The following is an 11,943-nucleotide window of genomic DNA, read 5'->3' on the forward strand; positions in this document are numbered from 1 at the left end:
TTAATATCCAATAATACAGCAAATAAATATTATTAAAAAAATAAATTAAACATTAAAAAACATCTTTAGTTATAGCTAGGAATATAAAAGTACAAAGTAAAGCACTAACAAGGTTCTAATGTTAATAAATAACTGCTTTATTTGCCAGCTAAATGCATACATTTCAGTTTATGTGCCATTATAAGGGTCCTGTATGTCATGGCAGCTTTTTTATTGAAATAATTTATGCATATTTCTGGTCTTTTTTTATTTTACACAGGCTGCTTTTTTTTGTCTGACTAAAAATCATTGATTCCCTCTTTAATATAAAGTGTTTCTGATTTTCTCTCTTTTAAAAATTTTTTTAGCTGATATTGCAGAAAACTCATTACTGAGCCCATACATGGCACTGTTGCAGTGGCAAGGAAGTAAATCCCCATCTAGTCTTTCCTCCCTTAGACACAGAGAATGTTGATTGGTGGTCGTTACAACAAGAGTGGAACCTTGACGTCATGGGTTAGCGTAATATTTACATTCATTGCATTTAGCTGATGCTTTTATCCAAAGCGACATACAGTACTGTGACAGTGTATGATCTAAGCAATTGAGGGTTAAGGGCATTGCCCAAGGGCCCAACAGTGGCAACCTGACGGTGGTGGGGCTTGAACCAGTGACCTTTCCATTAGTAGTCCAGTATCTTAACTGCTAGACTACGACTGCCTTACGACTAATCCATCTGTAAACCAGAATTAATACAAATAATAATACTTAAATCAATTGAATCATTTTACATAAACATTTGTATTCTTATATTGAACCTATGGATGACTTATGACCAGTATGTAAATCTGGCTTGTGCTCAGGTGGCTTAGTGGTAAATTATGCTAGCCTACTACTGCTGGGATCCAGGGTTCGAATCCCCAGCAGTGTTACAACCAGTCAGGTCGGGAGTCTACATATGTACATGATTGGCTATGCCTGAGGGGCCTCCAGGGTGTGTTTCACTGAGCCCAAACATAAAAAAAAAATGAAAAAATGTAAATCTGGAGATGACAGCAATTTAATTCTGACTATTGTGCTGTGCAAGCATAAAACTCGTCTTCAAACATTTAACAAATGTTTTATTCAATGGCACAAAAGTATTTATTATTTCATACACTGGAGATAAAATTTGCTTACTGTTGCGCTTCGGCTGCTGAGTTGTCTCAAAAGAAATCTTTAATTTAAGGTCTCAATAAAGTCAGATAAAGCAATATAAAAACTGAACTTTAAAAGATGTCGCTGTTAGAAGAAAATGGTTAAAAAGGTAAAAAAATTATGAGCAGCTCTAAAACCATGTAATTTTTCCCTACACTTTATGCATATTATTCATTACATGTGTAGTGAAAAGAAGTATGTATTTAAACACCACCTGTTTGCAAAGGGTTTGGCTGAAACACCTGAACTGAATAAATAGAAGTAGTGTTCACATACATTTAGCCAATATTTGTACACATTTCAATCATTCAGTTACAGAAAAAGAACATATGCATAAATCAAATGAATCACGAGACTGCTATGAAATACAATTACAGTGGTACCTTGAAACTCGACGTCAGTTGGTTCTGGGAGTGGTGTCGACTTTAAAAGACGTTAAGTTTCAAGTTATTTTTCCTCATAAGGATGTTAATGCGTACCATGGTCCCGTGGAACTGCATACATTTTAAACTAATGTAACATAATGGGGTTGTTTTTGACACTTATACACTAAAAATAACACAAATATAATATAAAAAATACTGAAATACAATTGAAAAACAGTTGGCTTGACTTCTTTATTGTTTCCTTATGCTTCTTAATCGTGGAGATGCTTGATCTTGGAATTCCGTATTTCCCTCAGTAAAGGTGCTTTCACATGAGCTTTTGCACTGGCTGTGCCGTTATTTCCTATAGTGTGTGGTGGTGCACAAAACTTAATGTGTGTTATTGTACTAAAACAACAATCGAGAAATTTCATTAGTGAAGAGAACTTATGAGCAGTAATAATTAAGAGAAGTTTAGTGTTTCTATGTCGTTCTTTTAATACATTAAAAGTCACATTAAGCTTTTTCAATGCTAAGCATTTTAGACTCTCTCGGAAAAACTGATTCTCACAATTTCTCAGCACCCCGAGCTGTAACACAAGTTTAAAAGTGAAACAGGAGGAAAATCCAGCTAAACACAGATACATGTGGAGCTTTCAGAGTGAATTTGACGGTTATTCCACACAAATGCGGATTTGTCTCATATTCGCACTTTGATGACATTTTACCACACCGCTCAAGCCAAGCACTGAACACAATGGCAATCCCACACACATCAAGTTTTTTTTTCTTTTTTATTTATGCAGTTTCTCCCAATTTAGAGTAGTCAATTTGTCTTCTGCTGCTGGAAGATCCCTGATTGCAGTTGAGGTAGGTATATTGCTGCTCACGCCTCCTCCGACCCGTGTAAAGCCCTTAGCAGAACCCTTTTTCACCCATGCACTCTGCACAGGTGCCTCTCTATCTGCTAATCAGGGTCCTTACACAGCGTTTGAAGACACCACCCACATAGTCTGCTCATCCTGCACTAGCAGAAAAGTGTCTGCTGCAGGCACTGCCAATTATGCCCGCTAGATTGTGCCCAGTCGACCGGTGGCAATGCCGAGTTTCGAACCGAGGAGTTCAGAATCTCGGCGCTGGTGTGCTAGCGGAATATCTTGCTGCGCCACCTTGACGCCACACGTCAAGTTTAAGGTAAACATCGAGTTTAGGGGTACAAATTTTAGGGGACATCGAGTTACAAGGTACCACTGTATCATACAAGTGTATGTTCCTGAATAAAATATGGAGTGAAACTCATCCTGGAGTGTCTGCAGACAGCTCATTCAGACGTCAAAACAGCTTGATTAAAACAAATAAAGCAGACATAAACCTTCCTCATGCTATTACTGTCCTCACCCTGACAGCTTTGTACTTCTCAGAAGATCAGCAATCCCAGTGTGGCACTTTGAACGATATTGATGGCAGCGGTTAATACTGGCGAGGAGTGACAGCGTGTAAATCTCTGCCCAGCTGTTTAATTTGCAGCGTGCTCTGCGAGAAGGACGACAGGGAATGCAGTTGTCACGCAGAGTTATACATTTCCTCATTATGTCGAGGTGGGTGATATAAGAGCATAAAAGCAATTTTGATGGAGAAAAAAAGCTGCCGTTGCATGGCTGGTCTGCTGAAAGCTTCTGGATCAATAGGCCAGTTTAGGAGAGTTCTTTGCTCTCTCTCTTTGCTCTTAGTGGACTTTCTCTGTTCTCTCAGAGGATGTTCGGAATGAGACAGGAAGGTGAAAAGTGTCAGACTCTGGAGAGACACGTTGTGCATTTTGGACAGTTGCATTGTCTGTGACCTTTAAGTTTCTCTGCTCGGATATTGTTAGTGTCAGTCTGAGCACACCTTGTCCCACTCCTAAAATAACTGGGAATGGCTGATAGGTCTGCAGATTCATGATGGCAAATTCATGATGGATCACAAAGGGTCGATTTCTGGGTGAATGAAAAAATGAAAAAAATTACAGTATGATACACACATCGAACAGTTCAACCTGAGGACCAATAACATTTAATTTCTTTTCAGCTTCTGTATTTGACAATTCCATTCTTTGACCTTGTGTGGCTTCATAAATAGGCTAATGATATTCCTAGACGGGTCTGCTTCACAAAATCTGAAATTACAGTTGACCGGGCAGCTCTGGCAGATTTATTTGCCGTGTTAAAAGATACCCATATAGCCAATTCTTTAGCCAGTTTTTGTCTAGGGGGCTTGCATGGCATTAAGCTATCCCAGCTTTTCAATGGGCGCACACACATTTGATGCTCCAAGACCTACACAATCTTTTATTGAAAATAAAATGAATCTTTATGCATTCCAGAAAAGTCTTAAGAAGCATGTAAGTCATCTGTCTGTGAGGCTAAATTGGGCAAAAAGCCAGTAATATTATAAAAAATATCAAAGCAAAAGAGAAACAAAATGAAAGGTTTTGAAAGACCTAGTCAAAGCCAGGATTTGTACCCAGTAAAGATGCAGTGCTGAGATCTGAAACGTTTCATGTCTGAAAACCAGCAGTCTTTAAAGTGTGATTTAAAGCAGATCTGCAAAAAAATAACGGAGCTAGAAATACCCCACAGTAATATTAACGCATTTAGTTGCATCACTGCTGCTAAATGTACTGTAATCATTTATTGTGCGAAAGTGGTGGTATGTGTGTTGCGTTTAAACCTGAAATGAATAAAAGAGGTTTTACAAAATGCATAATATCAGGTTTTAATTATTAAAAAGAACAGAGATAGTAACAAAGTGGACTACCGGTACTTAGTGGTGCTATTGTACCACAGCAGAGAGTGTCAGAGGTGTTACCAGCCTGTTCCTGACAGACACAGTTGGCTGTGACTGAGAAAGGGCAGGTTGGACAGGGTTTCAATTAATTTCTGCTTCAAAAGTGAATCCTGTTGACTGGTGGAAATGGAGAAACGTTACAGAAACGCACAGGTCATAACACTACTCTCTTTGAGACTTTATGTGTCCGAGAAAGCAGGCGCTAATCTGCAGCCCTTCCTGAATAGTGTAGGAATAGTGTAGAAAAAACAACTCGGTTCAGTTAAAACTCAGCTTTGCCATCTGGCAGGCTGGACGCCTACATGAACAACGATTGGCTGTTATTCATACAGACGGACGGGACCTCATAACGGATGCAATTACAACCTCTGCTGGCTGATTGATCGTGCCTGCACAGAGTCGAGGAATAATGCGTTGATCAGGGTGTGGCTCTCCGTACACAAAGCTGATCCACATATGAACTCGCCTCGTGCAGGTGAAAAGATGCTGTCGGCTACTGCACACGTGTCGGAGGGGGTGTGTGTCAGTCTCTGCTTTCCTCAATCAGGGCGGAAATCAGCATCAGTAGAGAGGAAGTGTAATGCAATCGGGTAATTGGATATGACTAGATTGGGAGAAAAATTGGGAAAAAGAAAATTGGGTATCACATTTTAAAGCCACTCTATGTCAGTGCAACCCAAATCAAGTTGGGTTTACGTTAATCAGTTCTTATATTACCTTCTGCTTGATGTACACTCCTCATAGATTCTTCAAGTGTTCATGTGAGTCAATAAAGTTTTTTTAACGTCTCAATCACGTGCACAACTCATTATCCAACGCAGACTGGAGATCTCATTGGGGAACAGCCTTTTATTAATCAATTAGAACTGCATGGTAAATCTTTATTGGACTGAACAGCTGTGAACACCCTGTCCAAGAAAACAAAACCCCAAAAGAACATAAGCATGTGGATAATCAGTATAACCAACGGGGGGGAAATAGATTCATCTAATCAGATACACCAGCACCTATTTGTCTTCCTCTGTCAGACTGGGTCTGACACAAAGCTAACATATTGCACCCACATCACATATATTTCGGACTCGGATTCTCATCCGTTAAGGGGGTTCTCTTCGGATTGTCTCGGTTTGTCCCTGTAGAGGAGCATCACTGCAATGCAGCAAATATAAATCTAGAGAGTGCATGCCCTGCGGACACTACCTTGTGCACTACGAAGGGGGTGGAGGTTAATGAGCGGACTAGTGCAGCAGGAGGCGTGAAACCCTCCTGGACATGTAAAGAATATTTACCTTGTAAACAACCGGCAGTAATTTACACCTGAATAAATCTCAGCTTATCTGTTCTTTATGTTCACAATATGCACCATATGGCAAAAAGTATGTGGACAACAAACACTTACATAAAACACCCACACATAGAACTTATTATAAGTTGGTCCTCATTTTTCGGGTTCTGTTCAGCCATAAGAGAATTAATTGCCCATTTTTATTTGCACCGTACCCTAGACAGGGTTTTTTTTAGAACTTTTTTGAACCAGCGACCTTTTGATTACTAGTCCAGTACCTTAACCACTAGGCTACGACTGCCTGACTGCCCTATGGTATGGAAAATTTTTAAATCTTTAATCCCACATTGTACCTAAGTACACATACCTTATTGACCAGGTACCAAGCATACTAGAGCGGGCCGTAAATATGAAGCAAATTTGGTCAAATGCTATAGCTACAGACTTGCCACTGAGGTAAGACTATTAAACGTCATATTTAATGCCTTTTATACATTTTATTTACTTAACTGGTGTGACATAGCACTAAAAAGGCACCAATCTGCTGTAGAAAGTTGAGAGCTGCTTTGGTCAGCTGATGAGGTGCAAGCTCATCAACTTGTGATCAGAAGACGAAGTGCAACAAGACCTCGATTCTCACATTAAAAATTAAAACGTTTAAAAAATTTTTTTACTCTGAATGCAAGACATGGGGTACCAGAGCTGTTTAAAAATTTAAAGTCTTACAGAAAAATCAAAAGATGGTGACCTGCTTTTGCTACTGTTATTGTTTACAGTACTGTAGTGTATTTGCTTTCAGCATTTGGTGGAGAATGCGGGCAATGTATTACAGTGAACTGTTTTTCACGGCTATCCTTGTGCAGCTAAAATCTGTCAATAGATAAGGTTCGTCATAGATAGTTCTTGATGTATATGCATACCGTATGGTACTGTAAGGTACTGTACAATAAAAAAGGAAGCGCGTGTATCTGAAAAAGCTCTAAACAGGAAACAGTGCAGAATAATTGGCACCTGGATTGTGTAGTAACCCTGTTGCTTGTAACTCGGCTTGTCCGAGTGAAATGTGTTTCATCACTGCAAAAAAACATGTTGAGATCCAGGTTTAAATGTCAGAGGTGTTATTGGCTGGCTGGGTGTCTACACAGTCATGTCTATGCCAAAGCCTTGTGACAGATTAGCACCTTGTTTAAAGTTAGGTTTTCCAGTGTAACTATAACTCCCACAACCAAGACCAGGATAAAGCAGTTAAATAAAATGAAATCATTCCTTTTATCTGCTCATGAGTCAAATAGGAATGTGCTTTATACTAGGGCTGAATATAGCCAATATTTGATATATTAATAAAGAGATACTATTAAATATTTTTCGAAACAGTCTTTCAGACCAAATCGCTTAAATTTTGAAAGGAATAAGAAAAGCTGCTGAATTTGGTTTTACTGTCTAAAGGCAGCCTGAAATTGAGACTTAAATGAACTTTTCCTTCACCAGCTAATCATTTTTACAATAATATATTCAACCCAGGTGTTGGTAGGTGTTGAAGACCTTGAAGTGTGGGTAAATGTCTCATGCTTTTTTCCAGAATTAGCTAACTATCACTTATATTTACCTTGTTGAGCTAGCCAGCAGGATCACAGATAGCAAATAGCATAACCTAACTGGCTAACTGGCCTGCATTAGCTTTTAAGCTAAAGCACGATAATTGTCTCTATCTGTGTTGATTTCAGCATGGAGAATCCAGAATCGAAAACTAAAACCCTAACAAATGTGTTTAGGAGGACCAGGTGGATCAGTTTTTAGGACCACACCCAGATTTTAAAACTGATTTTAGACCTGCATTAATTGCATAAACTTTTGATCCAAACTGACTTAGTAGTGAGAGTTGTAGCTGATAGAAGTAACTCACTTCTGTCCTGGGCAGTCTTGTTTTGTGAGCTTATGAAGCTTTGTGGCTGGGCTGTTTTTGCTTCTAGAAGTTTCCACTTCACAATAAAAGCACCTAAAGTTGACTGCGCAGCTGTAGCATAAAAAGGTAGCATCCTGCGATAGTGATATTCTACCACCAATGTGATTTTTATTATTTATCTTGGGCTATTTTTCTATGTTTTGTATTAATGCAAATTTTACTAGCTTTTTATAATTTGTGCATTGTCTGCTTAGAGTTTCGTATACTGTATTGTCTGTATATTGTAGAGCAGTGGTCCCCAACCACTGGGCCGCAGACCGGTACCAGTCCGTGGGTCATTTATTACCGGGCTGCACAGAAAGTATAAGTACTTAGAAATTGCTACGAGCCATTAAATTTTCAATACTCTTGGGGGTGTTATTGTCTCTAATTACCACTAGGTGGGAGCAGTGGCTCAGGGTTCCTATCGATTTTCCATTCTATAGTTCTTCTACTTTAAATCCTCCCACCTCCGCCGGCCCGTGAAATTATATCTTATATGGTGCAAAAAAGGTTGGGAAGCGCTGTTGTAGAGAGCTACCAACAGCTGGAAACAAATTCCTTGTATGTGCAAACATACTTGGAGAATAAAGCTGATTCTGATTCCAATGTTGTCTATGAAAATGTCATGGCTAAACCTGATTTAATGCACATGAGGGCATCAGAAACACTAATGACAAGAGTGTGTCCACATACTTTTGGCCATATAGTGTAGGTTAGATACAGTACAGTAAAAAGTAATCATTCCTTTTTTTAACCCATATTGCACCTTTAGAGAACAGGACATAAATATTACTTTTCTAAAACAAAGTATGTGCAAACGTGACTAAAGGACTTTTATTAATCAATCAAATCAAATTTTCCCCTGTATCACCCACAAATAAAATCGATTTCTCATTTAATATATATAATTTATAGATTTATCATCATAAGAATACTAAATCTTCACATTTCATTTCTAAATGAAAAAAAAAAGAAAAGGAAAAAATTATCAGCCGGGTTTCCCAGCCGCTCTCTATTTCAGATTTTTTTTTCATCTCATCATAGATTATTGGTCGCTCCCCATGCACCCATATGAAACGTTTAAAATATTAAAAATCTGAAAACAGTGACAACTTTGGAACAGTGGTGATCACACACGCTCTCTCAAACTATGTAATTGTATTATTTTCTTAATAATTACACAAATAAAGTTCAGTAGAAAAAAATGGGCTTCCAGTCATTCTAGTGCATACTAATGCTAACATACTGTAAATAATAGTAATTAATAATTAGTAAAAAAAAATCATGTTAATAATAATAATAATAATAATAATAATAATAATTATAATAATAATAATAATATTTCTCAAATAAATCGTGAACATCGTCTCAAAATCTTCTCCCATCTGGAGTATGTATGTTTTTTTTTTTTTAAAGTGGATCCACGTGTTTAAAAAAGCATAAAAGAAAGTAAAGAATCGGCAGTGGCCCTCCGGCAGGCCGTTATGTACAAGCGTGAGTTTATTCACCGTGTGCCTGTGTGTGTGTGAGTGTGTGTATGTATTTATCTGTGTGTATGTGTGTATGTGTATGTATGTAGGAGTGTCCGGTCCGTGTCCTCTGGGTTATACCAGCGTGTAGGACTTGGCGTATGGATTGCTGCTCTGTTTTAAGTGTCCCCGCGAGTCTAAGAGAGACTCCTGTGACGTGCTGAGCTTGGCAGCCTGTGCCAAGTCCGAGCCGGCCTCCCTCTGGGGCAGCGTGGAGGCTCCGGTGCCGGGCTGCCACTGCTGTGCCTCTCTGGCGGCAGACACCTCGGATGGGGCTGGCACCAGGCTGGGCCGCTTCAGGGACCGGGTCTTCTGAGGCTCCAGGCCCGATGAGGACCTGTTCAATAGGAAGTCCATGCGCAGGTACGGTGGGAGGTGTACCAGCTCGCCCCCTGCAGCATGAAAAATACATTTACATTATCGGCATTTAGCACATTCTTTTTATCCAAAGTGTCTAAGCAGTTGAGAGTTAAGGGCTTTGCTCAAGGGCCCAACAGTGACAACCTTGAACTGGTGGGGCTTGAAAAACAGTGACCTTATGATTTCTAGTCCAGTACCCCAACCGCTAGGCTGCAACTGCCCTGGTTACTGATTTTGACACTGATTATAACACCAACGGATAACAAAAGTTCATTGACTCCCTCTGCCAACATAACAGCACTAAGTCTGAGCTACTAATCTTAGAACACTCGATCCAGCATCTGTCCAGATCCTCTACATTTCATTTACATTTTCGGCATTTAGCAGAGGCTCTTATTCAGAGCGACTTATAGTAGTGCTTCTACAGTCATTTCTCTACTCTAGTTTAAGTAGACAACAGTCAAAGGATAAAAATCTGTTGAAAACCTGTTAGAACATTTTTTTTTAGCTAATAAGAAATGAATTAGAGCATTAGTAAGTACATGTTATTTCTTAGCTTAAGTGCTTAATAAAGAGATGGGTATTTAATTGTCTTTTGAAGACACTGAGAAACTCAACGTCAAACAGACAGAGGAAGCTCATTCCACCACTTGGGCGCAAGTACAGAGAAGAGCCTTGATGCTTGTCTTCCCTGAGTTCTGGATGGAGGATCAAGGCAAGCAAGACTAGTGGCTCTGAGGTGTCGTGGTACAGAGCAGGGTGTGATGAGTTCTCTAAGGTTGTTTGGAGCTGGTCCATTTTTGGCTTTGGAGGTGAAAGAAAGCCAGTGAAGAGAACGCAGCAGTGGGGTGATGTGGCAGCGTTTAGGCTGGTTGAAAACCAGGTAAGCGGCTGCATTTTGAATGAGTTACAGGGGTTTAATAGTGGACATAGGAGCACCTGCAGAAGGGAGTTGCAGTAGTCCAGCCGAGAAATTACTGGAAGAAGTGACTGGACAAGAATTTAAGTGGCCTTCATAGGGAAAGGGAAAGCCTGGTTTCTCTATGGACTCCTAGTTTCTCTCTTGTAGCTTACCTTACAGCTTTTATATGGGGTTTAAGTCAAGGAACCAAGACCATCATGGCAGAGCAAGGCTTTTGGTATCATTTGATATCATTTGATATCATTTGATATCTTCTGATAATTTATGGAGTCCAAAAACTGTGTTTTGGGGGGCTCTGGAGCCAAAACAGCCCCAGCACACACAGCTTCTTTATCATTATATAATTTAATGTTAACAATCGAAAAAACAAACAATCAGTATTCATTTATGAACAGTAAAGAATGTAGAAAGTGAAAACGTCTTGTACGCATGTCCATGACAAGACAAGTAGGAAGAATGTAAACAAGCCTGCCCGGCGCTGTGTTTTGATACTTTTGATGTTTTTACTTGATTTTGTCAGATTTTTTCATTATAATTTTAAATTTTATTTTTTACTTTTTGAGTCTTCATTTTCTCACGATTTAGACCTTTCCAATTCCGTTACAATTCCTTTGCTAACCATCTTCACACTGGCTAAGGGCGCATTCACATGAGAAGCAGCAAAACCGCATTTCTTGACACAAACTTGGCTTGAGCAGTGCAGTAATACATCATCAAAGTGTGCATATGAGACGAATCGGCATTTGTGTTGGAATAACCGTCAAATTTACTCTGAAAGCTCCACATGTATCTGTGTTTAACTGGATTTTCATCCTGTTTTACTTTTAAACTTGTGTTATAGCTCGGCGTGCTGAGAAATTGTAGGAATCAGATTTTCCAAGAGAATCTAAAACACTTGTAATAAAAGAACGGCACAGGAACACTAAACTGCTCATAAGTTAACAACTAACGGAACTCCTCAGTGTTGTTTTAATACAGTTAGTCACATTAGGTTTTATTCGCGTTAAACGTTGTTCGTACTGCTTAAATCACTTTTACTACGATATCAAACAGTTCGTCTTATTGGGGGCGCTTTGAAAAGGTCAGCGGCAAACTGGGTCAAAGTTCAATCAGGTGAACTTCTCATGTGAATGCGCCCTAAGGAGGGCCACGGATTAGCACCCACCCCTTCCAACATGCATGTCACCACGTGCTTCTTTACACCAGCCGGTGGTGGATTCTCACTGAGAGTCACTACTCATCCCAGGGACTCCACCAGACAGCAGGAGTCGCTATTGCAGTGGTACTAAGGGGAAAACCCTCATTTCTTGAGAGCCTGGCCAGACCGGTAGGAACAATGAAACTGGAACTTTCAGGAACACTGGAGAACATAAACTTTCCATGGTGATGGGCTAGCATGTTAGACGGCTACACCAAACAAGCACCCTGGATCATAGTGTTTTTACAATTTTGTTCCATTATGTAAAATTTTTCCACCTTACTGGGAATAACAATAATTAAATATTGCCCATAGCACCACATTATAGTGGCTGGAA

At 39.5% G+C, this 11,943-nt stretch overlaps 1 protein-coding gene across 4 annotated transcripts in view; it reads right to left on the bottom strand.

Moving 5' to 3' along the window:
- Nucleotides 1–8,427: 8,427 nt before the first annotated feature.
- The window catches only part of dscama (Down syndrome cell adhesion molecule a), a 109,627-nt gene continuing 106,111 nt past the window's right edge, over nucleotides 8,428–11,943 (bottom strand). For 3 of the 4 annotated variants that reach the window (XM_063013689.1, XM_063013687.1, XM_063013688.1), the window contains exon 32: nucleotides 8,428–9,518. In XM_063013689.1, coding sequence (XP_062869759.1) covers nucleotides 9,202–9,518 — 317 coding nt within the window. In that variant the 3' untranslated portion in view covers nucleotides 8,428–9,201. Of the gene's footprint in view, nucleotides 9,519–9,621; nucleotides 9,646–11,943 lie in introns of all 4 variants that reach the window. The other variant, XM_063013690.1, reaches the window with a different exon arrangement.

The sequence above is a fragment of the Trichomycterus rosablanca genome, chromosome 18 (assembly GCF_030014385.1).
Source record: "Trichomycterus rosablanca isolate fTriRos1 chromosome 18, fTriRos1.hap1, whole genome shotgun sequence".
Classification (NCBI taxonomy): Eukaryota; Metazoa; Chordata; class Actinopteri; order Siluriformes; family Trichomycteridae; genus Trichomycterus; species Trichomycterus rosablanca.